Source organism: Pseudorca crassidens, chromosome 4 (genome assembly GCF_039906515.1).
Source record: "Pseudorca crassidens isolate mPseCra1 chromosome 4, mPseCra1.hap1, whole genome shotgun sequence".
Lineage (NCBI taxonomy): Eukaryota > Metazoa > Chordata > Mammalia > Artiodactyla > Delphinidae > Pseudorca > Pseudorca crassidens.
In genome coordinates this window covers 25891687-25918662 of record NC_090299.1, presented here as the reverse complement: position 1 = coordinate 25918662, position 26976 = coordinate 25891687, and the positions used below count along the sequence as shown (strand labels likewise).

General features: G+C 38.3%; 1 protein-coding gene across 5 annotated transcripts in view; it reads left to right on the top strand.

Moving 5' to 3' along the window:
- UGT8 (UDP glycosyltransferase 8) overlaps positions 1-26976 on the top strand; it is a 94092-nt gene that overhangs the window by 23687 nt on the left and 43429 nt on the right. For 4 of the 5 annotated variants that reach the window (XM_067735213.1, XM_067735210.1, XM_067735211.1 and 1 more), the window contains 2 exons: positions 7708-7736; positions 8932-9755. In XM_067735213.1, the coding sequence (XP_067591314.1) occupies positions 8934-9755 (822 nt within the window). In that variant the 5' untranslated portion in view covers positions 7708-7736; positions 8932-8933. The remainder of the gene's footprint in view (positions 1-7707; positions 7737-8931; positions 9756-26976) is intronic. The other variant, XM_067735215.1, reaches the window with a different exon arrangement.

The window sequence follows — 26976 nt, the reverse complement described above, 5'->3', positions numbered from 1 at the left end:
CTTTTTGGCTATGAGCCAAGCTAAAGTAGAGGATTCCATTACTAGAAAAGAGAAGGAAAATATATGCCACAGCTGTCTCTTACATGCCCATACATGGCATCCAACGAATTCCAGTTTCCTTTCATATTCTATTGTTATTTAATAAGTGGTAATTTTCTTGGCCATTCACAACATTGCTGTGAATGTGTAGGAAGTTAACAAATAAGATGAAAAAAGACCCGTAGACTTAAGGAAAAGCTGTAATGAATCTGTGCTTTCACTTGATAACTTTCTCCAACTGCATTATCCATTACCCCAGAAATTTTCTCCATGATTGAGATGTGTAACTAACTCCAATGCCTCAAGCCAACCAAAGCTTTTGATTTAGAATTTTATTCAGAAGTAAAGCAATAGATATAATTATAAATTCATTCATTTAAAATTAAAGGACAAAAATGAGGCCATTAGTGGAGGTGCCTGGGGTCCAGCTACGTATCCTGGTTCAGAATCACAATCGCAGTCATTCATTCAGTAAATCTTTATTGAGCACTATGTGGTTAGGCAATGGGAATAAAACAGTCATCAACTTTTACTACAGTTTCTACCCTTTCGGAGCTTAAATTGTGCTGAGAAAAATAGATTTTTAAAATAAAATTTACATTTATTTAAAAATACTAGTAATGGTGCCCAATTAGTTTTTACTTTGCTGGATTTATTTTTATTTTACTAGATGGCATTTTCCAAGGCTTTACTTGTAGAAGGTGCTTTGAAGAGAGATGAAATTACTCAACAATATTTCATATAGTACCAAGGTCAACCTGTGGTGGCAGTTGTGACTGATACATTTTCTCTTATTGCAGTCCACATAATACTAAATGCCAAGGAAACTTAAAAGCACAAAGAAATTCCATTGTTCAGCTTGCTAGACTACATAATCCGCTTTGAGGGCCAAGTCACTCACTTCATTTTTCTAAATAGCCCAATTCACCACGTACAGACATGATCTTAAATTTCCCATTAGCTCTTGTTTTTCCTTTAATGTGAAAACACTTTGATTACTTCTTGTTTAAAATGATAGACTGTGAATCGCTGAGCTGCTGGGATGGTAGGCTGTCAAAACCTAAGTTCTTTCCTTTGGTTTATGTGCTTGTCATTTTTTCTTCCTATATAGTTCATCCTCATGTATGCTCAATTCAGAGTTATTAACGATCCAACTTCAAATAGAAAAAAACAGAGAAATGATTCTTTCAAATGGTGGCCAAAGGTGATGCCCCCACTTTTTTTAAAAAAATAAGTAGATGGAAATAGTAAGGTTGCCAGAGGTCTAGTATGGTGTTAGGCTCTGGTGTTTGCGAAAATGGGAGCAATATGGATTCATGAAGTCTATTTCTCATCTTTAAAAATCTCAGTGGTATGTTGGGGTGTTCCTGTGTTAAATGTTAGCGTATGTGAACCATTGTTGCTTAGGAGCAGGAACAATATATAGCTAATCTGATTTGTTTCTGGTGCTCTTAAGGGTTTACAACAATTCTGGGGGGCCTTGGAGGGATAACTTTTGCAAATGAGTGTTTTGCACATGCAACATTTAGGTACACCCCGATATCCGTGTTGTTTTGCCCCAATTAATTCACTCTTCAATGTTGAATGGCTTCCATATGGTGAGGGGTGGGCACACTTACTAAACTTGGCATGGTTTCTTGTCTTGAATGCAGGCCTAGGAATAATTTTTATGTAAAGAAGAAAGGGCGGACTGATGTGCAAAATGAAATTTGTTTAGAGTCTTTGCATTGTGGATTTTCTTCAGTTTTCTGGCAGTGAGGTACCGTCAAGGAGCAGTAGCATCTCAGAAGCCAAGAGAGAATTTGGAGCAGGTAGAGGATCAGTAGTATTTAGGGTGGGAGAGAAGTCCAATCAGATAAGTGCCGGGAAAAAAAGGGCATTTGTGTGAAAGTTAGGAGATATTTAGTGCCCTCGGCAATGAGTGTGCAGGCCGAGTTGCGGAGCAGCCAATGGCAGGCTGTAATCATTTGGAGCGTAAGTAGGGCCCAGCAAGCAGAGACTGATGTTTTCCGACACTCGACTCCAAAGGGAGAGTGAGTGTAAGGCATGCTCAAGGGGCGTGTAAGTTGAAGGAATGTGTCATAAATATTATATATTTTTGGTAGAAAACTTCAGAGATCTGGAAATATATAAATAGGAAACTAAAACAATATCACTCAATCTGACAATCGAAATTTACTATTGATAACTGTTTGATATTTACTTTGTTGTCATTATAATCATTTTATGTATGCATATATCGAGTATATGTATGTAAAATTTTGTTTTCTTGCTTCCTTATTATGTTATAGGCATTTTCTCACAGTAAAACTGTTTTACAAATCATGGTTTTTGATGGTTCTATGGTTTTCCATTGTAAGATATACCATACTTTGATCAATCCTTTACTGCTGGATTCTTAGGAGTTTCTGCCTGTTTGCTGTCGGAAGTGAATGCAGGGAATGTCTTCGTACATACATGTTGGTAATTCTGATTCGGGATAGCTTCATAAATGTAAAATAATGTGCCAGTTGTTTTTCAGAACACTCGTGCCGATTTACATTTTCACCAACTGCGTAAGACTGCTATAGCCTTGGCAAGGACTGAGCCTTATCACTAAAAATCACATCCTTGCTGATTTCATGAAAGAAGAAATCTCGTTTGTTCATTTGTTCAGTCATTCAGCAAGTTTTAAGCTCCTTGGACTAACTGGGAGGTTGAGTTCGGACTGCGTGTGGAGGGGTGACGTGCCCAGTGCCACCTGTAGGGTGCACGGGTGAGGAGCCATCTGCCACCTCCCATACGCCAACATTAGGAGGGTTTTAGCCCGAGTTATCAGCTCTCACTGCTCGTTAGGCAGGTTATCCACTTTTTCTAGAGAACGGATCTTCATTTTTACTTCTGGGGGTAAATGCAGCAGCCCCTGCTTTGCCTCTTCGGGAGTGAAGGGGAGATATGATGGATGGGAAGCGCGTTCAGTCCCTCTTGAGAGAGCGCCTCCCCTTCATTTCTTGCTCTTCCCCCCCTGCGCTTGCTCTTCCAGTGTCCTCTCAAGCTCTCAGCCATTCTGGAAGCAGTTTTCATCCTTGCTGCAGGCTTTCCCTCTGTGTGTTCTGGGCCATGACTTCCTGCATTCTTTTCTCTCAACAAGCTATTTGTCAAATTTTTGACACAAACGGTGTCACAACTCCATTCCGCTGATGACTGTAGTTTTGCCCATACCTCACCTGCTCATGTCAATTCTCAGAGGTATTAGGTATTTATTCCCTTTTATATTCTTTACTTAACTCCAAAGGAGCTTTGGGAGGAAAGGAGTAGAAACACTTGGGTTCGGTCAGCCGTCCTGGACTGGAAACCTTTGCACTAGATGTTTTAAACATTCTAAAAATATTGAATGATTATGTAATAGAATCGAATAATAGTGATTTTTTTCCTTTGCTTTATGCTCAGAATTATCTTTCACTTTCCAGAGATCATTTAAAGCTCAACACTCTTAACGGCTTTATTAGAAAAAAAAAATTTGACATTATTCTGTCTGATTTACTTTGGGGAAACTCTAAGGTAAAAAATGTAGTGATTTTGTTTTGCAAATATAAAGCCAGTTTTTCACATTTCATATTGAGTGAGTTGTTCTTTCTTCGTTTACTTGTACTTCCTTCATCTCATATTATGTTCATATCAGGAAATTCTTACAGGCTGCCTACTGTGATCCATTGATTTGACTCAGGATTCTTGGGCTACTTCCGTAGTGTTTTTATTTTGTTTTTTTAATTGAAGTATAGTTGATATACAATGTGTTAATTTCTGCTGTACAGCAAAGTGATTTAGTTCTCTCTTTCTCTCTTTCTATATATATATATGCACATCCTTTTTCATATTCTTTTCCATTATGATTTATCTCAGAATATTGAATATAGTTCTCTGTGCTATACAGTAGGACCTTCTTGTTTATGCATTCCATATATAATAGCTCGCATCTGCTAACTCCACCCTCCCACTCCATCCTTCCCCCACTCCCCCTCCTCCTTGGTAGCTGCAAGTCTGTTCTCTATGTCTGTGAATTTGTTTCTGTTTTGTAAATAGGTTCATTTGTGTCGTATTTTAGATTCCACATATAAGTGATATCATATGGTATTTGTCTTTCTCTTTTTGATTTACTTCACTTAGTGTGATGATCTCTAGTTGCATCTGTGTTTCTGCAAATGGCATTATTTCATTCTTTTTTATGGCTGACTAGTATTCCATTGTATATATGCGCCACACATATACATAGAGTGTTTTAATTACAAAATGTATTTTAATGTTTACCTTTCTGTCCCAAGTCATTACTGTTTCTTTTTCAAAAGTGTATTCTCTCTTCTTGCCTATTCTAACCAAGAAACATGGCTATAGTTTGGACAAATTCTTAACAAAACAAAGCCATCCAGTGGAATTTTGAGAGGAATTTATTCAGTCCATTTATAATATGGGAAGGATTAGCTTTTTTAGAATATCGTATTCCATTATAGTATTTCTATACACTTAGTATTATTTCCATGTATATCTTCAGGGAAAGACTTGCCATACTTAGTATAGCCAAAATACATATATCCTTTTAAATTAATTTTAAAGGTATTTTATATACTTTATTGTTACTGTGAATGAGATCTTTTTTCATCACATATTATTTAAAAAAATACTTATCATTATTTTTATTAAGAAAAGAGTAACACGTGTCCAACGTAGAAAAAGTTAAATTACAATCCCTTACAATTCATACTATCCAGAAAAAAACCACTGCCCTTTGGTGTTTAGCATTCCTATGTATATATACGTATATATCTTTTACAGAGTGCTACATGCTATAAGCATGTTTAGTAACCTAATCTTGAATATCTTTCCATGCCATTAAATGTTCTTTCACAGGGTTGTTTCGGGGCTGCATTGTATGCATGAACGACAATTTATTTAACCAGTCTCCAGTTGTTGGGAATCTAACATATCTCGAAATGTTTGCAATTAGTAACAGTCTTCTCCTGCCCTAAATAATGGCTTCATGAAAATGCTTATAGAAGTTAAATGTCTATTATGTATATTGCAGGCTGTTTTTCTAGGATATCATGTTTCATTTAATTTTGTTTATAGTGCATTTAATACATCCACATCCTTTTTTTTATCATCTAGTTTATTTTCTTTTCATTATTTTATTTCAGGTTGCTTTAAAATTTTTTCTTAAACTAGTAAACTTTACTTTTTAGAGCAGTTCTAAGTTCACAGCAAAATTGAGCAGAAAATACATAGAGTTTCCATATCCTCCCTCCCCCTGCACATGCACACCTCCCTCCGCTATCAACATCTTGCACCACAGGTACATTTGTTTTGATCAGTGAATGTTGCCACATCGTTATCTCCCGAAGTCCATACTTTACAGGGTTCATTGTTGGTGTTGTGTAGTCTGTGGGTTTGGGTAAATGTATAATGACATGTATCCACCATTGTAACATCTCACAGAACAGTTTCACTACTCTAAAAATCCTCTGTGCCTCCACGTGTTCATCCCTCCCTTCCTTGCAGCCCTTGGCAACCACCAATCTCTTTAGAGATTGCCTAAATCTCCACAGAGATTTGCCTTTGCCAGAAGCTTATGTAATTGGAATCATACAGTATGTAGGCTTTTCAGATTGGCTTCTTTCATTTAATAAATATACATTTTAATTTCCTCCCTGCCTTTCCATGGCTTGGTAGCTTATTTCTTTTTAGTGTTGAGTAATATTCCATTATATAGGTGAACCACAGTTTATTTATTCACTTAACCTAAGGTGGTGTACTTGGTTACTCCCAAGTTCTGGCAATTGTAAATAAAGCTGTTATAAACGTTCCTGTGTAGGTTTTTGTGCAGACATCTGTTTTCATCTCCTTTGTGTAAATACCAAGGAGCACAATTGCTGGATCGTATGGTAAGAGTATGTTTAGTTTTGTAAGAAACCGCCAATTTGTCTTCCAAAGACTGTGTTGCATCCCCACCAGCAATGTATGAAAGTTCCTGTTGTTCCACATCCTCTCCAGTATTTGGTGTTGTCAGTGGATTTTGACCATTTTAATAGATGTGTAGTGGTTTCCCATTATGTTTTAATTTGCATTTTCCTAATGACATATGATATGGAACATCTTCTCTTACGTTTATTTGCCATATGTGTTTTCTTTGGTGAGGTGTCTATTGAGGTCTTTGGCCCCTTTTTAAGTCAGGTTGCTTGTTTTCTTATTGTTGAGTTTTAAGAGTTCCTTCCTTACGTATCTTGGATAACAGTCCTTTTATCAAATATGTCTTTTGCAAATATTTCTCCCAGTCTATTGCTTATCTTCTCATTCTCTTGACCTTATCTTTCTCAGAGGAGAAATTTTAATATTAATGAAGTCCAGCTTATCAATAGACACATTCTGATACTTCTGGACTAGCAAGTATCTCACCGTTTGTTGGTAGTTGCGTTAGTCATTCTGTTATCCATGAAAGAGATAGTTCTGAGGTTAAAGTGCTGTTGTAATCCTTCATAATGAACTTTGTATTTGAACAGCGAATAACACGCTTGTGCAAATGATGCTTCTTTGTTGGTGATGTCTTTTTTCATGAAGACATATGCAGGCCTAGTAGACATTATTTTTAGAAGATATTTTATCACATGAATATTGGTATTTCTGAATAGTTACTTTTAGAATTTTTATGTACAGAATCTATGTCCTTTTTCTAACCTTATTTTGGTACAGTAGCCACTAGTAGTAATTTAAGGTCAGTTCCTCAGTCACACTAATCATATTTTAGCTGCTCCCTAGAGGCTACCATATTGGACAGTAAGGAGATAGAATATTTTCATCATCACAGATCATTCTATTAGATAGTGCTGTTCTAGAATGTAAGCAATTGTGCATTAAATCGTCATTTTGTGCAATTTCTTTTTACTTTGCAGTAGGTACTAAAATAAAATAAAAAAGGGAAAAAAATAAGAAACATGGTAAAAGGATTTGTTTCCCTACTATTATTTTTTTGTTTTGTTTCTTAGTGATTTATGATAAAGTAATAGTTTTAACTGCAGCTGAAGGAACTGAGTCTGCTCAGCTAAATGCAAAACACAGTCAGCAGAGCAGTTGCCTACCATTGGTCCATCATCCTGTGTGTCTTCTTGGACATGCATGTAGTAACAGGCACTATTAATCACAGCAGTGGACAGTTCTGCTGTAATAGCTGTTTCTACATAAATCTCACTCCTAAAACTAATAACATGTCTACTTAAAATTCCTAATTTTTCCTCCTTGGCATGGGAAGGAGGCTACACCAGAGAGACACATTGGAGAGACAACACAGGAGAATAAAGACCTGGAAAGTTTTCTCCAAGATTGGTTGCTTAATTTTCTTCCTTCAGTGACCTTGTAATTATAGAATAAACTTACTTTATTGCTACATAAACAGTGTTTTCTCCAAATTTATTTTTTAAAGCCCTCACGTTAATTCAGGCAACATTTAGCATAGACTTTTATATGTTTATAAAGCATATTACTTCTGTTTACTCTTAATGATGTAGTATCATTTAGAAATGGTTTGAAAATTTCCTTGTAATGAGAGAGGGGAAAAAGCACCTGGAAATATTTATAGTTTAATCTTGGTATTGGAAGAATCTATCATTGCCTGCTATTGATTTCTTCTTTTTTTTTTTTTAGGTTGCTTGCAGTGTTTGAATGTTGAGAAGGTATAGTTGTTTAAACTGCATTTATGTGGTGGGAATTTGTACAAGTAGGATGATTAATATATGATAATGAGTAAAAATAGATATTGATTTGGTGATTGCATATAAATGTATTTTGAGTTGTTCCTTGAAGTAAAAGTGTCCAATTCTCATGGGTGACTATTGTTCATATCTTTCCCTATTTGGAGGCTAATTTAGAGTCTAAGAAAAAAATATTTTGGATAGGTAGGGGGAGTTTGCATACTCTATGGCCCCCATAGGTATTATTTCTAAAAAATGATAGAGGATGAATCTAACTATTGTATATACTCCATTAACACAAAAGCATAGAAGAAGCATTAGCCATCAAGGATACAGCCATCATCTGACTTGCCTTTTGCACCTGAGTTACAGGTACAACACAGGAAGTGTAGTCAAGGACATAGTCACTCATCAGTCACTTCTTTCACAAACATTTACTGAGATGCAGTTAACTTTCTTGAACTTTTCTATTAAAAGTTTCTCTTCTAGATAATGTCCTGAAATGAATCAGCAAATTGATATAAATTACATAAACAGAGTCTGCCAGAATGCTTAAGGGTATTTAGATAAAGGAGAAAGTCACATTCAAGGTCATTTTTTTCCTGTGGAAAAGTGTATTTTCTATAGAATTACTACTTGAAATAATTATTTTCTAAAACATAATCTTTTTTTGATATGCTTTAGTCATAACTGGGAAGGTTACTGCTGTGATAAAAAGCTTTAAAAAGAGACATACATGCTGATATACCTGGAAATAATAAGTCTTGGCTCTAATTCCTGGGATTAACATTGATGTTCAATTAAAAGATAAACAGATGTTTCATAGATACCTCATAGCTATTATTCAAAGAAGAGAGATCTTTTGTCATTCAATCTTATAGGTTTCGTTTCAAATTTAAAAAAAAATTAGTTCTCCATTATTGATGCAATTGTGTGTTCCAAAACTGATACATTTTAAATATATTTCAGTCTATGCCAGTTTTGCTGTCAATTCTATACTTTGAAAAATACCTTTCAAAAATAAAGAGGCAACTAGAACAAACATTGGGATAATTTTTAAAAGTGATCCTTAGGCAAAGTACTGGATCATCAAATACTTTGAAAAAGTGTCTTTGTGGTTGTTTTGAATGATAAGGGTTGCATTCTGGTTTCAGTAGTTTTCTGGTTGTCATTTCAGCTATGAAGTCTTACACTCCGTATTTCATGCTCCTGTGGAGTGCTGTTGGGATAGCGAAGGCCGCCAAAATCATCATCGTGCCGCCAATTATGTTCGAAAGCCATATGTACATTTTCAAGACACTAGCCTCTGCCTTGCACGAGAGTGGGCACCACACAGTGTTCCTCCTCTCTGAAGGTAGAGACATCACGCCATCTAATCATTACAGCCTCCAGCGCTACCCAGGGATCTTTAACAGTACCACCTCGGATGCTTTCCTGCAGTCCAAAATGAGGAATATTTTCTCTGGGAGATTGACAGCAATCGAACTGTTTGACATACTGGATCACTATACCAAGAACTGTGATATGATGGTTGGCAACCGTGCCCTGATTCAGGGTCTAAAAAAGGAAAAGTTTGACCTGCTGCTGGTGGACCCTAATGACATGTGTGGATTTGTGATAGCTCATCTTTTAGGGGTTAAATATGCTGTATTTTCAACTGGCCTTTGGTATCCTGCCGAAGTGGGCGCTCCTGCCCCATTAGCTTACGTCCCGGAGTTTAACTCACTCCTCACAGACCACATGAACCTGCTGCAAAGGATGAAAAACACCGGCGTTTACCTCATTTCCAGATTAGGGGTCAGCTTTCTGGTTCTTCCCAAATATGAGAGGATAATGCAGAAGTACAACCTGCTGCCAGAGAAGTCCATGTATGACTTGGTCCATGGGTCCAGCCTGTGGATGCTGTGTACAGATGTAGCACTGGAGTTTCCGAGACCCACTCTGCCTAATGTTGTTTATGTAGGAGGGATCCTCACCAAACCAGCCAGCCCACTACCAGAAGTAAGGTTTGCTGAGCTCCTTGGGAATCTTTTCTAAATATAAATGTCAGTTTGTCAGCTTTGAGTTTTGAAGAGATAGAGCTGGGCATTGTCGGGTAACAAATGCTATTCTAAAAAGTGGTTAAGACACAGAGCCTACCAAGGTCCCTTTATCTGTGGGTGCCTCACTCCCCTGGAACGCATTCCTACGTCAGAGGAGCATTTCGGTAATCCCGAGAGGCCACTCTGCCATATGGTCAGTAGACTGGAAAGTAGATTTTTGATTAAGTTATCACTGTAGTATAACAGAGAATGTAGTTAGATAGTTCGTTTTAATGAGTGTGAGTGATTTTGCTTTTAATTAAACACAGAGATCCTTCTATCTCCCCCAGAAAGCACAAACACAGTTGTCTGCATCTAGGTTAGGTCCCGTGAACTCAAATAAGTAGGATGACGTGAATAGTGGTTCTTCTTTCAGCAGTCCTGACCACTAGAAAGTTTATGTCCAACATTGAAAATGAGGTAGTAACTTCCATTCGCCTAGGAAGCTAACTAATTTTAAGTTAGTAAGCAAATGTAACTGTTTAAAGAAATCATGCCCCATTGTGATTTCATTTCAAAGATGGAATTAATTATGTCTTAACAAAACCCTTCTACTCTGAGTCAAACCTGAACTCTTTTTGCTGGCTGAGCTGTCAGCACATACCCTTGTGTTCTGTTCTCCATCCTAGTTTGTTTTTTTATTAGGTATCTCAAACTGGCAGGAGCCGTATTGCATATCAGTTGTTGTAGGGGATTTTCTAACCTCAGGTTGACGCTGGATTTAATCGCAACATCTAATGGCATTTACCAGAAGTGTAGGGCCTGTTCTATGATTTTTGCTATTGCAACCATTTCTACTCTTAAAATTCTTAAAGTAGCCACTCACGACAACTGTTAAATTGTTCATCCCTAACTCTGGTCACTACATTTAAGAAAAAATCTGCCAGGGCCTTGATGAAGAGTAAATCTAGTTTTTCTCCTATAGTTATCAGGTAAGCACAATCACTAGGCAGAATTTTCTCGTGGGGACATAAGGTGATTGGAATATACAGCCTGTAGACTTCTTTAACACCTCCATTAGAAGCATATTTAATAAATAATACTTTGATATATTTCATGTAACATGGAGAAATAGAACTTGCCAGATCTTTGGCCCATAAGCCCTAGATGCCGCTGGTAGAGGCTGTGAGAGTGAGCTCAGGCCTTCTCTCTGACACCAGCTGTGAAGGATAGGGGTTAGTCTCAGCATGTCTCAGCCATTTGTGAATTTACTTAAGCCCACTTCGAATCCCACATAGTCTCTGCCAGAGTCACTGTGTGATGTTTTATCCCTTTCCTAAAGGTAACTAAAATCAAACTTCAGAAGCAGCTTCCAAGAGACCTGGAAGCAAGTCTGTCTCTGCTTTAACTGAGTCGTTCGTAATGTCAGGCACATCAGCCGTACTCCCTCAAATCTTCATCTTTTCCCAAACAGGGTACTGCCCTTCTGCTTGCTCCTTTGGGTTTTTGTTCGAATGCTATCTCCCTTCTTCAGGTTGAAGAAGGAACCAATGATAAGGAATCTTCTGGTTGCCTTTTTGTTTCTTCCATCCCTGTACCTTTTTCTTGAGTTGTAGCGGCTTGAACTATATAAGTACAGAGTACTATTGTATGCTTAGTCGAGTAGCATGGGTCCTTACGCCTGTCAGTTTCACTGTGGTAGTCCCCCCTTATCTGCAGCTTCAGTCATCCTCGGTCACCCACGGTCTGAAAATATTAAAATTCCATAAATAAGCAGTTCATAAGTTTTAAATTGCACATAATTTTGAGTAGCTTGATGAAATCTCACATAGCCTAGCTCTGTCCCGCCCAGAATACCCAGCCATCCACATGGTCTGCTCCTGACATCCAGCCATTGCCATCGTAATGGCTCCATGATCCAGCATCGCTTGGAGCAGATGATCCTCCTTCTGATGTATCATCAGAAGGTCAACAGTAGCCTAACTCTGTGTCACGGTGCCTGCGTCATTCACCTCACTTCATCTGATCACGTAGGCATTTTATCATGCCTGCGTCATTCACCTCACTTCATCTGATCACATAGGCATTTTATCATCTCGTGTCATCACAAGAAGGGTGAGTAGAGCACAATAAGATATTGAGAGAGAGAGAAACCACATTCACATAATTTCTATTACAGTATATTATGATCTATTTTATATTAGTTATTGTTGTTAATCTCCTACTGTGCCTAATTTATAAGTTAAACTTCATCGTAGGTATGGATGTATAGGAAAGTAAAGGTATGTATAGGGTTCAGTACTATTCAAGATTTCAAGCACTCACTGGAGGTTTGGAACATATACTCTGTGGATAAAGGGGGGGCTACTCTACCTTGTTTTACTTTAAAGGCATCTTTTATGTGGTTTTTGGAGCCTCATATAAGGTTATTACCCAAAATGTTTTCTGATTTGCCATGATTTCTAGTTTGACGCTGGCTTGACCTACTTTGTGTTCTTTTTTCCTCTTTGGGCTTTTTGTAATGATTCTTTTGAAAACGTGCTCTTTATTTACAATTATTGCTTTAGCTGTGACAGTTAGGTGTCACACTCAGATACATACACATCTGGCATGTGCATGTGTTACGTATGTGGACCAGATAAGTATATTATTATCATGGAAAATCTGTTAGGTTGTAAGTGTGAAGGGCCTTTTTCACTTCAGTGTGCCATTTACAAAGTTCTTCAATAGGGAGTATTTTGAAGAATGATGTGTCTTATCCTTTCATATAGTCCTCACACGAGTGAGGCTTTATATGTGTAGGAACACGTGTGTTCCTATTGCGATTTCTCTAGTAGATTTGTCTGATACAGTAAACTGTACCTCAGGTTTCTGAAAGTTAATGAGTTTCTCAAATGCCGGTATTACTTACAGGTCATGGTTGTGACACTAAAATAATAGAGCCCAGCAAGTGGCCTCCTAGAACATATGATTCACTAATAACAGCTTAATTGTTAACTGCCTTGGTATCTTACACTGGCAATGGATTAAATTTTCCAGATGTCTGGAAATGATTTGACAGTGGGATTTCATTTCACAACCTGGGATGAAAAGATAGAGAAAATGTCTAAAAGACATTTTCCAGGAGCTTTCATAATGTTTGAGCCCAAAGAAACTCTAGAGAGCATCTAGTTCAGCTCTATTTTTCCTCCTCAAAATACAAAAATTCGTTTGTCACACAGGAGATGAAAAGAATTTGAGTGTCTCGTCCAGGCCAGAGTTTGTGGCACAGCCAAATGAATTGTTTTGCTATTAAACAAAGCCAAGTGGATTGTTTTGCTATTAGTTAGATATTTTGTCAAGCTGTCTGCATCTCTTGTCACTCATTTTACTCATTTACACATTTAGAGTGTATACAAAACTATGCAGAGACAATTTTGCTGATCTTTATTTGCTATCTCAGAGATTGTGAGGACTTAATATGAGAGTCACATTACACCATTTGGACTCTTCCTTGTGCTTTACAGACGTAATGATAGAAATCAGGCAGAACCCAAATGCTTTTGATTACAAAATGTTGCATTGGTGTAGAGTGAAGAAATTGTCTGCCTTGATAATAGAATCATTTCTAAACGCATGCGCCTAACTTATCATACTATTTACTACCGGGCTGCCTACAGTAGGAGGCCTTAAAATGTCCTTAAGGGGAAGAGGTTTAGGTTGGATTATATTCATATAGTGGCTTATCTCTATCTTTACAGGGTGGTAGAGAACATGGAAACAAATTAAAAAAATAAAAAGCTTTACTTAGGTCAGGAAGGAGGTCTGTAAATAGATCCCTATTTGATTAGGTCCTTCAAGTATTAAATGTAAATGAAATAATAACATCTTATAGAGGGTGACTGTAGCTTTTAGTGGTTTGATTAGGGGGTAATAACAATAATACTACCAAAGAATAGTACATTTACTTAGGGAGTCTTTTGATGATTAAAATTCACGTTTCAGGTGATAATTTTTAGATGATTTCCCATTGGTGGGAAGTGGTCTAGCCCTGTCAAGCAGTTGACCTCAGCCACTTTTCAGCTTCTATAGCCCTGAACCGTAATTGCACCTAATGGATTGTACCTTAATTATTGGTTTTTCACACGGCTTTCTCCCTAGCTAGGGTGTGGATGCCATAAAGGGTGGACACCAAGGTGGGTAACCTCTGTACCCTGAGTGCCTGGAAAATGGTAGCCACTCAATGAATGTTTAAATGAATTGCATCAAAGAGAAATAGTTGCCAAAAAATAGGTGATTGAACTAGTACAACAGTGTTGTTAATATTATAACCATTATTTGTTTATTCCAAGTTATGTCCAGATGCCATTGCAGCCATTAAGTAACCAAACTTTCCAGGTTAAGTTATTTTAATAAATTAGAATAGCCACTTAATGATACTGATATTGAGAAAAGGAGATCATCATACATTACCCAACTGGTGAGCTAAATGGTCTCTACTGTGTTCCAAACATACATGTGAACAGGGCTAGTAATGCAAGTCAGGCCAGCTGTTGCTGTGTCAAAGATGATTTGGGGTGGTATGGCACTCATTTGGTGGACCTCAGAGGTGCTTTATGGCCAGGCTAGGAGTATGAAAGGCATTTTCATTTCACCATTTGTAGAGACATTCTTAATTTAGGGAAACACAGTCCTGGGGAAAGATACAGATAAGAGATAAACAGATAAGAAAGAGCAAGAGGCCAAGGACAGTGTCATGAGATACTCACTGTTTGTCATTTTGTAGTTTGCCTGAACTCCCTCACAGAGAAAGGTTTGGGGGCAAAAAAGGGACATTGTGCAATGGATTCATTAGATTAACCCACTTGTGAGAAGATCAGGTCATGAGAAGAAGAATAAAACCAAGAAGCGAGACAGTGGCTTTTTTATTTAGTTTTCATTGAGTCACCTAGAAGCCATTACTTATTATTACATATGGAAATGGAAAGCTGGCTCCCCAAGAGTGAATGGATGTCTAAGCTGAGTTATGGGACCAGAGTCCTTGGGGCTAACAGTTTGATCCAGGGTTGCACGGCAGATGTGGAAAATTAAGGCCATTTTAATAGTATGTTGCATATAAGTTATCTCTTGAAATATAAAGCTAGAGATAAAATTATAACCATTGTATCATATTGATTAAAATGTCCCCTTTTAAATAAGTATCATTTAATCAAAATATATATCTTTTATAGTAAGTTCCTTATGTTGGATACCATCACTCACAAATAATTTTTTAGGATGTCTTCATCCATGCAGTACTACTGTGCTATATTGGTAGCTGTGCAGGAATCGGAAAATTGAGAACTCTAATATTTGGAAGAGATGAATGATTTAATTCCAATTACTGATTCTTAGCTTAAATATTCACCACAACATGATAGTTGGGCATAAATAATAGATTCCCTGTGGGAACTCAGTAATGTAAATGTTGTTGCAGATATTTCTTGCAAAGGTTTTGTAGGTTGATTGTATATTTTTGTCTTTATTGTAGTAAGAAACCAGATTACCTGGCTAAGTGAATCTATCCAAGAAGTAAATCAGGCACTGTTGCAAACATCAATAAGTTACTGTTTAGTTCACTGATAGTGGTAATTTTCTAAGAAGCACTGTAGTTTTAAATAGCTTATCAGTTGCTTCTGTAAGCATCATAGGCTTAAAAGGGTTTCCTGATACATTAGGAGACCCGAATATAATTGAAATTGCAGAGTCTGACATGATTTTTAAACACCTTCCTCCCTCTGCTGTTAAGTGTTTAAGCTTTAAGATGCCCTGCAGAATTGTTTGTTTAGATATTAATTCAAACGCTGGCGATGTCAAAGGAAATATTTTTAACTGATCATTTTCTACAAATGATAGTTCTCATAATTAAATTGCTTTGGCACCAGTTTTTAGAATGATATTCTTCACAAATAATCTCATTCCAAGCCAAACAGTTAAATTGCTACTGTCAATGAGTTTGTCAGATCTATTCCTGAGTGCAGATTTTGACAGAGAGGATGGAGTGAGCACGAGCTTCTGAAGAAGCAGTGGCACTGGAGACAAGCTACCTATTTCATAGTTTGTTTACGGAATTTTTTTATACCAACTTTCCAGGGGCTGCGGCAAAGTAGCAAAGTGGAAAAACATGGGCCTTTTCAGCCAAATGGTCCTGGCTTTTAGTCCTGGCCTTCATAAGACTCTTTCGGACAAGGGAGGGAGTCAGCCTCGTTAAAATGAGGACAGCAGTGCTTACCTCCGAGGGTTTCCATAAATGAGCGCAATGGCAATAACTAGTGGTGGTAGTTGTTGCTCTTATTATTGTTGTGATAACTCGTTATTTAAGATGCGCTGTAGTTACTGAATCACTATCACTTGCTGTCGTCCACCTGGCAGATAGAAGAATGGTTTCAGAGGCGTAGGGAGTACGTGGAGGAAGTGTCTATGGTGTCACGTCTACTCATTTTAGGGGTTGGCACTTGGTACTTCTACTTCCATCTTGAGGATGTTTATTTCCCTTTCTTTCATTGTCTTTCTCACTGAAGTAGAATGAAAATGACAAGTGAGATAGGTGCCCCTTAGACCGTCTGAGTGTCTTAAGAAATGAGCAGAAGCTGACAGGTATGTGTTGTAAGGGCAGGAGAATTAAGGAAGTAGCCCTCTGGTACTTTCGAATGCTGGCTTCTTCAGGTTCAGCGATCCTATCTGTGGTTTTTCAGTCCTTTAAGTGGAGGAGCAGGGATTCTGCTCCTGTTCTGCCGCCTCCAGGCTTGTTCCTTCTCCTTCTGGGCTTCCCATTCCTGAGGGACCTTGGGGGAAGCTCCAGACAAGTAAATACCTGCCTTCTAGACAGAGATTCTACCCAGATTCTCCTCCACACTCAGGCCCTGCTGAATTAGCTTATTAGATGAGGTAACCCATAACCCTCAAAAAAAAAAAAAAAAAGTTTGAGATTTTCTTCTAAGATCTAGAGTGCAGACTGCAGTCAGCCTCGGTGTTTATCCTTACTTCTTCCTGTATCTCTATAGCCTGCCCAAGTTGTAGCTTTTGTATACTGTAATTCCTTCTCACTCCGCAGTATTGTTTAGATCAGAATCTCATCACGTTCATTCTTGTTAAAACATGGATTGTAGGGCCAGTTAGGAGATCTGGGATGGGTGTACTAATCTGTAACGAGTTCCTAGGTGATGTTGATGCTGCTGGTTTAAGGACTAACCACATTTACATTCAGACAATAAGTGTGAACTGTACATTTAATTACATTATGTAATATATTTTGTATGAGAATCATTTTTTTCCTGATCATTATAGATTTTTTCTCTTCTAGAAAATTATTTTCAGTATAAATTGTACCACCAGAAATGTATATACATATCTAGATTCCCCTTGCTTTAGGAAGCAGATCTACATAGAACATCCATGTGCAGCCATGTTAATAATAGGTAAGGTCTTCAGTACTAAAGTCCTTTAACTTTTCTCCCTATTTTCCTTTATCTCTATCACTGTTTTCTTTTTAACATCCTTATTGCAGTATAATTGCTTTACATTGTTGTCTGAGTTGCTGCTGTATAACAAAGTGAATCAGCTATACATGTACATATATCCCCATATCCCCTCCCTCTTGTGTCTCCCTCCCACCCTCCCTATCCCACCCCTCCAGGTGGTCACAGAGCACTGAGCTGATCTCCCTGTGCTGTGAGGCTGCTTCCCACTAGTTATCTGTTTTACATTTGGTAGTGTATATGTGTCCATGGCACTCTCTCACTTCATCCCAGTTTACCCTTCCCCCTCCCTGTGTCAAGTACATTCTCTACATCTGCGTCTTTATTCCTGTCCTGCGCTAGGTTCTTCAGAACCTTTTTTTTTTTTTTGCATTGCATATATATGTGTTAGCATATGGTATTTGTTTTCCTCATTCTGACTTACTTCACTCTGTATGACAGACTCTAGGTCCATCCACCTCCCTACAAATAACTCAATTTCATTCCTTTTTATGGCTGAGTAATATTCCATTGTATATATGTGCCACATCATCTTTATCCATTCATCTGTCGATGGACACTTAGGTTGCTTCCATGTCCGGGCTATTGTAAATAGTGCTGCAGTGAACATTGTTGTACATGACTCTTTGAATTATGGTTTTCTCAGGGTATATTCCCAGTAGTGTGATTGCTGGGTCGTATGGTAGTTCTATTTGTAGGTCTTTTTTTTTTTTTCCGGTACGCGGGCCTCTCACTGTTGTGGCCTCTCCTGTTGTGGAGCACAGGCTCCGGACGCGCAGGCTCAGCGGCCATGGCTCACGGGCCCAGCCACTCCGCGGCATATGGGATCTTCCTGGACCGGGGCATGAACCCGTGTCCCCTGCATCGGCGGGCAGACTCTCAACCACTGCGCCACCAGGGAAGCCCTATTTTTAGTTTTTTGAGGAACCTCCATACTGTTCTCCATAGTGGCTGTATCAATTTACATTCCCACCAACAGTGCAAGAGGGTTCCCTTTTCTCCACACCCTCTCCAGCATTTATTGTTTCTAGATTTTTTGATGATGGCATTCTGACTGGTGAGAGGTGATACCTCATTGTAGTTTTGATTTGCATTTCTCTAATGATTAATGATGTTGAGCATTCTTTCATGTGTTTGTTGGCAGTCTGTATATCTTCTTTGGAGAAATGTCTATTTAGGTCTTCTGCCCATTTTTTGATTGGGTTGTTTGTTTTTTTGTTATTGAGCTGCATGAGCTCCTTGTAAATTTTGGAGATTAATCCTCTGTCAGTTGCTTCGTTTGCAAGTATGTTCTCCCATTCTGAGGGCTGTCTTTTCATCTTGTTTATGGTTTCCTTTGCTGTGCAACAGCTTTGAAGTTTCATTAGGTCCCATTTGTTTATTTTTTTTTTAATTTCTATTTCTCTAGAGGGTGGGTCAAAAAGCATCTTGCTGTGATTTATGTCATAGAGCGTTCTGCCTATGTTTTCCTCTAAGAGTTTGATAGTGTCTGGCCTTACATTTAGGTCTTTAATCCATTTTGAGTTTATTTTTGTGTATGGTGTTAGGGAGTGTTCTAATTTCATTCTTTTCCGTGTAGCTGTCCGGTTTTCCCAGCACCACTTATTGAAGAGGCTGTCTTTTCTCCATTGTATATTCTTTCCTCCTTAATCAAAGAGAAGTTGACATATGTGTGTGGGTTTATCTCTGGGCTTTCTATCCTGTTCCATTGATCATGATTTCTTATTTTGTGCCAGTACCATACTGTCTTCATTACTGTAGCTTTGTAGTATAGTCTGAAGTCAGGGAGCCTGATTCCTCCAGCTCCGTTTTTCGTTCTCAAGATTGCTTTGGCTATTTGGGGTCTTTTGTGTTTCCATACAAATTGAGAAAATTTTTGTTCTAGTTTTGTGAAAAATGCCAGTGGTAGTTTGATAGGGATTGCATTGAAACTGTAGTTTGCTTTGGGTAGTAGAGTCATTTTCACAATAATGATTCTTCCATTCCAAGGACATGGTATATCTCTCCATCTGTTTGTATCATCTTTAATTTCTTCATCAGTGTCTTATACTTTTCTGCATACAGGTCTTTTGTCTCCTTAGGTAGGTTTATTCCTATGTATTTTATTCTTTTTGTTGCAATGGTAAATAGGAGTGTTTCCTTAATTTCTCTTTCAGATTTTTCATCATTAGTGTATAGGAATGCAAGAGGTTTCTGTGCATTAATTTTGTATCCTACTACTTTACCAAATCATTGATTAGCTCTAGTAGTTTTCTGGTAGCATCTTCAGGATTCTCTATGTATAGTATCGTGTCATCTGCAAACAGTGACAGCTTTACTTCTTCTTTTCTGATTTGGATTCCTTTTATTTCTTTTTCTTCTCTGATGTGGCTAAAACTTCCAAAACTATGTTGAATAATAGTCATGAGAGTGGATAACCTTGTCTTGTTCTTGATCTTAGAGGAAATGGTTTTAGTTTTTCACCATTGAGAATAATGTTGGCTGTGGGTTTGTCATATATGGCCTTTATTATGTTGAGGTAAGTTTGCTCTATGCCTGATTTCTGGAGAGTATTTATCATAAATGGGTGTTGAATTTTGTCAAAAGCTTTTTCTGCATGTATTGAGAGGATCATATGGTTTTTCTCCTCAATTTGTTAATATGATTTATCACATTGATTGATTTGCATATTCAAGAATCTTTGTATTCCTGGGATAAACCCCACTTGATCATGGTGTATGATCCTTTTAATGTGCTGTTGGATTCTGTTTGCTAGTATTTTGTTGAGGATTTTCGCATGTATGTTCATCAGTGATAATGGCCTGTAGTTTTCTTTCTTTTGGCATCTTTGTCTGGATTTGGAATCAGGATGATGGTGGCTTCATAGAATGAGTTTGGGAGTGTTCCACCCTCTACTCTATTTTGGAAGAGTTCGAGAAGGATAGGTGTTAAGTCTTCTCTTAATGTTTGATAGACTTCGTCTGTGAAGCCATCTGGTCCAGGGCTTTTGTTTGCTGGAAGATTGTTAATCACAGTCTCAATTTCAGTGCTTGTGACTGGTCTGTTTATACTTTCTGTTTCTTCTTGGTTCAGTCTTGGAAGGTTGTGCTTTTTCTAAGAATTTGTCCATTTCTTCGTGGTTGTCCATTTAATTAGCATATAGTTGCTTTTAGTATTCTCTCATGATTTCTGCAGTGTCAGTTGTTACTTCTCCTTTTTCATTTCTAATTCTATTGATTTGAGTCTTCTCCCTTTTTTTCGTGATGAGTCGGGCTAATGGTTTATCAATTTTGTTTATCTTCTCCAAGAACCAGCTTTTAATTTTATAGATCTTTGCTATCATTTCCTTCATTTCTTTTTCATTTATTTCTAATCTGATCTTTATGATTTCTTTCCTTCTGCTAACTTTTGGGGGTTTTTGTTCTTTCTCTAATTGCTTTAGGTGTGAGGTTAGGCTGTTTATTTGAGATGTTTGATGTTTCTTGTTTCTTGAGGTAGGATGGTATTGCTATAAACTTCCCTCTTAGAACTGCTTTTGCTGCATCCCATACGTTTTGGATCATCGTATTTTCGTTGTCATATGTCTCTAGGTATTTTTTGATTTCCTCTTTGATTTCTTCAGTGATCGCTTGGTTATTTAGTAGTGTATGGTTTAACCTCCATGTGTTTGTGTTTTTTACATTTTTTCCCCTGTAGTTTATTTCTAATCTCATAGCTTTGTGGTTGCAAAAGATGCTTAATGCAATTTCAGTTTTATTAAATTTACCAAGGCTTGATTCGTGACCCAAAATATGATCTCTCCTGGACAGTGTTCCATGAGCACTTGAGAAGAAAGTGTATTCTGTACTTTTTGGATGGCATGTCCTATAAATATCAATTAAGTCCATCTTATTTAATGTATCATTTAAAGCTTGTGTTTCCTTATTTATTTTCATTTTGGATGATCTGTCCATTGGTGAAAGTGGGGTGTTAAAGTCCCCTACTATTATTGTGTTACTGTCGATTTCCTCTTTTATGGCTATTAGCATTTGCCTTATGTATTGAGGTGCTCCTATGTTGGGTGCATAAATATTTACAATTGTTATATCTTCTTCTTGTATTGATGCCTTGATCATTATGTAGTGTCCTTCTTTGTGTTTTGTAACAGTCTGTATTTTAAAGTTTATTTTGTCTGATATGAGAACTGCTACTCCGGCTTTCTCTTGATTTCCATTTGCATGGACTGTCTTTTTCTATCCCCTCACTTTCAGTCTGTATGTGTCCTTAGGTCTGAAGTTGGTCTCTTGTAGACAGCATATATACAGGTCTTATTTTTGTATCCATTCAGCCAGTCTGTGTCTTCTGGTTGGAGCATTTAACCCATTTACATTTAAGGTAATTATCAATATGTATGTTTCCTTTACCATTTGCTTAATTGTTTTGGGTTTGTTTTTGTAGGTCTTTTCCTTCTCTTATGTTTCCTGCCTAGAGAAGTTCCTTTAGCATTTGTTGTGAAGCTGGTTTGCTGGTGCTGAATTTTCTTAGCTTTTGCTTGTCTGTAAAGGTTTTAATTTCTCTGTTGAATCTGAATGAGATCCTTGCTGGGTAGAGTAACCTTGGTTGTAGGTTTTTCCCTTTAATCACTTAAAGTATGTCTTGCCACTCCCTTCTGGCTTGCAGAGTTTCTGCTGAAAAATCAGCTGTTAACCTTATGGGGATTCCCTTGTGTGTTATTTGTTGCTTTCCCCTTGCTGCTTTTAATATTTTTTTCTTTTTATTTAATTTTTGATTGGTTAATCCATGTCTTGGCATGTTTCTCCTTGGATTTATCCTATATGGGACTCACTGCGGTTCCTGGACTTGATTGACTATTTCCTTTCCCGTATTAGGGAAGTTTTCAACTATAATCTCTTCAAATATTTTCTCAATCCCTGTCTTTTTCTCTTCTTCTGGGACCCCTATAATTCGAATGTTGGTGCATTTAATTTTGTCCCAGTGTTCTCTGAGACTGTCCTCAATTCTTTTCTTTCCGTTTTCTTTATTCTGCTCTGTGGTAGTTATTTCCACTATTTTATCTTCCAGGTCACTTATCTGTTCTTCTGCCTCAGTTATTCTGCTATTGATTCCTTCTGTAGAATTTTTAATTTCATTTGTTGTGTTGTTCATCATTGTTTGTTTGCTCTTTAGTTCTTCTAGGGCCTTGTTATACATTTCTTGTATTTTCTTCCTACTATTTCCAAGATTTTGGATCATCTTTACTATCATTACCCTGAATTCTTTATCAGGTGGACTGCCTATTTCCTCTTCATTTGTTTGGTCTGGTGGGTTTTTACTTTGCTCCTTCATCTGCTGCATATTTCTCTGTCTTCTCATTTTCCTTAACTGACTGTTTGGTGTCTCGTTTTTGCAGGCTGCAGGTTCGTAGTTCCCATTGTTTTTGGTGTCTGTCCCCAGTGGGTAAGGTTGGTTCAGGAAGGTGTGTAGGCTTCCTGGTGGAGGGGACTAGTGCCTGTGTTCTGGTGGATGAGGCTGGATCTTGGCTTTCTGGTGGGCAGGACTGTGTCTGGTGGTATGTTTTTGGGTGTCTCTGAACTTACTAGCCAGCCTCTCTGCTAATGGGTGGGGTTGTGTTCCTAACTTCCTAGTTGTTTGGCACAGGTTGTCCAGCACTGGAGCTTGCTTGTCGCTGAGGGGAGCTGGGTCTTAGTGTTGAGATGGAGATCTCTGGGAGAGCTCTCGCCGATTGATAATACATGGAGTGGGGAGGTCTCTCATGGTCCAGTATCCTCACCTTGGCTCCTCCACCTCAGAGGCTCATGCCTGACACTGGCTGGAGCACCAAGACCCTGTCAGCCACATGACCAGGTATGTGGGGAGTTTCTTTCCTTTTGGGAAGTCTGAGGTCCTCTGCCAGCGTTCAGTAGGTGTTCTGTAGGAGTTGTTCCATGTGTAGATGTATTTCTGATGTATTTGTGGAGAGGAAGGTGATCGCCACATCTTACTCCTCCACCATCTTGAAAGTCGATCCTCTAGGGACTGTAACATTTGTTATTATGGTTTTTATTTTTTAATCTTCCAATCTTTTTGCTCATGAAGGGAAGACCCACACAGGACCTTAAGTATGCTGAAGAAATGGCAAGATTTAGGTATTGCCAACTTTGGGGGACTATCCTTCTGGAGAAGATGAAACTATCACTTTTTTTTACAACGTTCTAAAAATATTTTATCTCAGGTTAATATATAGCACTGGATCAAAACAGGCTATGATTTTAAAGTCATATTACAGAAATGCCTGTTTCTAAAATCCTAAGAAGTTATATGCTGAAATTGTTTTTGTTCTTATGTACAATTTTATATCCAAAATCTAGTAGCAAGCAGAATGTCATTTACTTTATGTAGCATTTTGTAAATGCTCACTACCCATTAACATTTCTTTGTATTTATAATATATCAATATTATAAATATAACAAAATGAGAAAGGGTTTGTTTTTTAGTGTCCAATCTTTACATTAGCTTGCTTACTCAGAAAATACAGTTGACCCTTGAACAACACAGGGGTTAGGGACGTTGACCCTCCTTCCTCTCAAAAATCCACGTGTAGGGCCTCCCTGGTGGCGCAGTGGTTAAGAGTCTGCCTGCCGATGCAGGGGACACGGGTTCATGCCCCGGTCCGGGAGGATCCCACATGCCGCGTGAGCCATGGCCGCTGAGCCTGCGTGTCCGGAGCCTGTGCTCCGCAACGGGAGAGGCCACAACAGTGAGAGGCCCGTGTACGGCAAAAACAGAAAACAAAGAAAAAATCCACGTGTAATTTACAGTTGGCTCTGTATACACATTTCCTCTTTATTTGTAGTTCCTCATTCACGGATTCAAGCAACCACGGATCATGTGATACTGTAGTATGTACTATTGAAAAAAATCCATGTGTTTGTGGATCCATGTAGTTCAGACCCATGTTGTTCAAGGGTCACGTGTATTTTTACACTGCGACAACCACTTTTATGTGTTTACTTTGAAGGCATCTCTCTTGCAAGTTAACAAACCCTGAGCATGCACGTAAGGCAAACAGTGGCCCCTGCCTGATAAACCCAGTATTGTCCTGGAGCTGAGAGTTGCTTTGTAATGGGTATTTTTGTAGCAAGAAAACAGGACAGATAGCCAGAGGGAAATAGGCATTGAAGTAGTGGGATGGAATTTTTCAGGTACTTCTTAATCCAGAATGTATTCTAATTCCATCTGAAATCATGGAGTATAGAAAATTCCTCCTCACACAGTGTAGAGGGTGGCAGGACACTCACAATGCCTGCACTCAGTAATAGGAATTGGCACCAAAATGAAAATGATAAAAGTATGCAGACCAGAACCCTGAGTATTTGTGGTGGAAGGCCTGTTCCTTAAACCCTGATCACAAAGCAACTGTGGGATACACATACCTCCACCATTTTCTTTTGGCTTTATATCAAGGTATATTTTTGTAAAGCAACATTTATTGCTGTTTTAGGAATCACTTTTAGTAGGAGATTTAAGAATTCTGATTCTATCAGTATAAATGTAGTCAGTTAATTAGTCTCTTAACAGAGCATTCATTCTAGAAAGTACTGTGAGAGGGAGGCATGTCTTCTTTTTTCCTAAAAAAGTTTGTCTACTTCTGAGAAGAGTGCCTGTTAAAGTTAATACTTAGATTATTTCACATGGGTGGCTTTTTGTCAGGGTGGCCTTTGGGAAAATTGGTGCTCAGACGCAAGAAGGGAAAACTTAATGCCATGTTCAGGATATTATTTATTTTCCCTCGATTTGCTTCTCCTCTTTTCCCCTAGATATATGATAATAGTAAAAATAAACCTGTCAAAGTAAGCTGACCTCATTTTATACATCTTTGAATATAGCAACTACTTAATAATTGTCTGTTGCTTTGAATTGTTTTATGCTCAGTTAGATCTAGAGAAAAGTCCTTTTGATAGGAACTGAAAAGATTTCATCTGCGTAGATCTTTAAGAAAGTCACTAGGCTCTGAAAAACTGAAGACCTTTCAGAAAGAGTAATGGAAGAAACTCTTTGACAGCAGTGCTATCGGCTCAGTCATCTTTTATATCCCACCCACTTTCATACCTAGTATTGCAGCACTTTGCGAAGTATAGGCCCTCGTACATACATTTTGAATTAATATAATTTCGAGTTGTAAAAGCTGATGCGTTTGCCCAATTTATTTTGCAAAAGTGGGATAAAATTGTTTTTATATTGTAAATTGCCAGAGTTTTTGTTGGTGAAAAGCAGCTCAAATGTCTTGATAAATATTATTAAAACCTTGAGGCTAATAACTAAGTTCCCTGCCTACCCTTGTCAGTCCAGTGTGAGGAACAGCTAAACCAGCTTGATGTTTTCTTTTTCACTGCAAAGTCCTTTGAGAACTTTTCCCTGTGTGTGGCAAGGAAAAGGTTTTGCAAAACACAAAGGGATGGCCACTCATAAAAAGGATAGATAGCTATTTAGTTATATATTCAGTGCATGTTTATTGAGTTCCTAGTATGTGCCTGGCACCGGGCTAGTAATGTTAAGTGCAAGTTAGTTTCTTTGTGCTGCTTATAGTCTAATGGGAGAAATGACTAGTAGAGATGTAGACAGATTAATAAGATGTGTAATTTCGATGCTGAAGTGCTGGGAAGGAAACCAACAGGGTGCAATGATAGAGAACAAGGAGACAGGGTAGGGCCTTAGCAGAAGGTGAAGCCAAGGGGAGGAAAGCTTTCCAGACAAAGGACATACCCATCCTCAGGGTGGAAGGCACTTGCACTTTGAAGACCCCAGAAAAATCAGTGAGGGTGAAGGCGTGAGGCTAGGGCAGGTGGCTCAGCTGGGTTTGGAGAGGTGAGCAAAGATCCTGCCACTAAAAGGGGTTTGGATTTCACTAGATGAGTTTAAATGTGATTGGATTTGTGTTTAGAAAGACTCGCTCTGGTTGCTTTGTGGAGAAAGTATTATAAGAGGGGAAGAGAGAAGACAGGAGGACCGAATGAGTGCATGTTGCTTTTTTTAGCTCAGGAAAGAGGTGGGTTGATGGATGCGGAGGTGGTGAGCAGAGGGATGATTCCAAGTATACTGGGAGGTAGAATTAACTGGGATCAAATTTGGGGAGTGGGGATACTTCAAAAACAGGCAGGTTTCCTGCTTAAATAACCAGTAGGTGTCATTTCCTGGATGGGAAAGAGTGGGGGATGAACAGATTTTTGAGGGAAAATGGATTGTTCAGGTCGGGACATACTGAATTTGAGAAACCTGTGGATGTCTGAGTGCAGATGTTCAGTTGACCTTTGAACATGTGAGCATGTAGTTGATAGGAAAGGCCAGGGCTGTGTATTCAAAGGTGGGGGTGATCTTCCAGAAGACAGTACTAAAGTGGTGGGAATAAATGAAATCACTTACAGAGAAGTGTAGAGAAAGAGGAGGACTTAGGTTTGAGCCCCTGATACTCTATCATGTAGCAGCTGGGTAAACTCAGAGGAGCTTCCAAGAACTCTGAGAAGTCAAGTGGTGTTTTAGAATCCAAGGAGTGGGTGCTTCAGGAAGGGACAGTCCATCAGTTATCATTGCCACCAAATCAGATGTTTCCATGTGTTAGTTGGGGACATATACATGTGGTTGTATGTCACCAGACAACTTTAATTGTTGCTAAGTAGATAATAGCAACAAAGGACTTTAAAGTCATGCTCACCTTTAAGAATCAGCCTTGCATCTGCTGCATCAGTCCG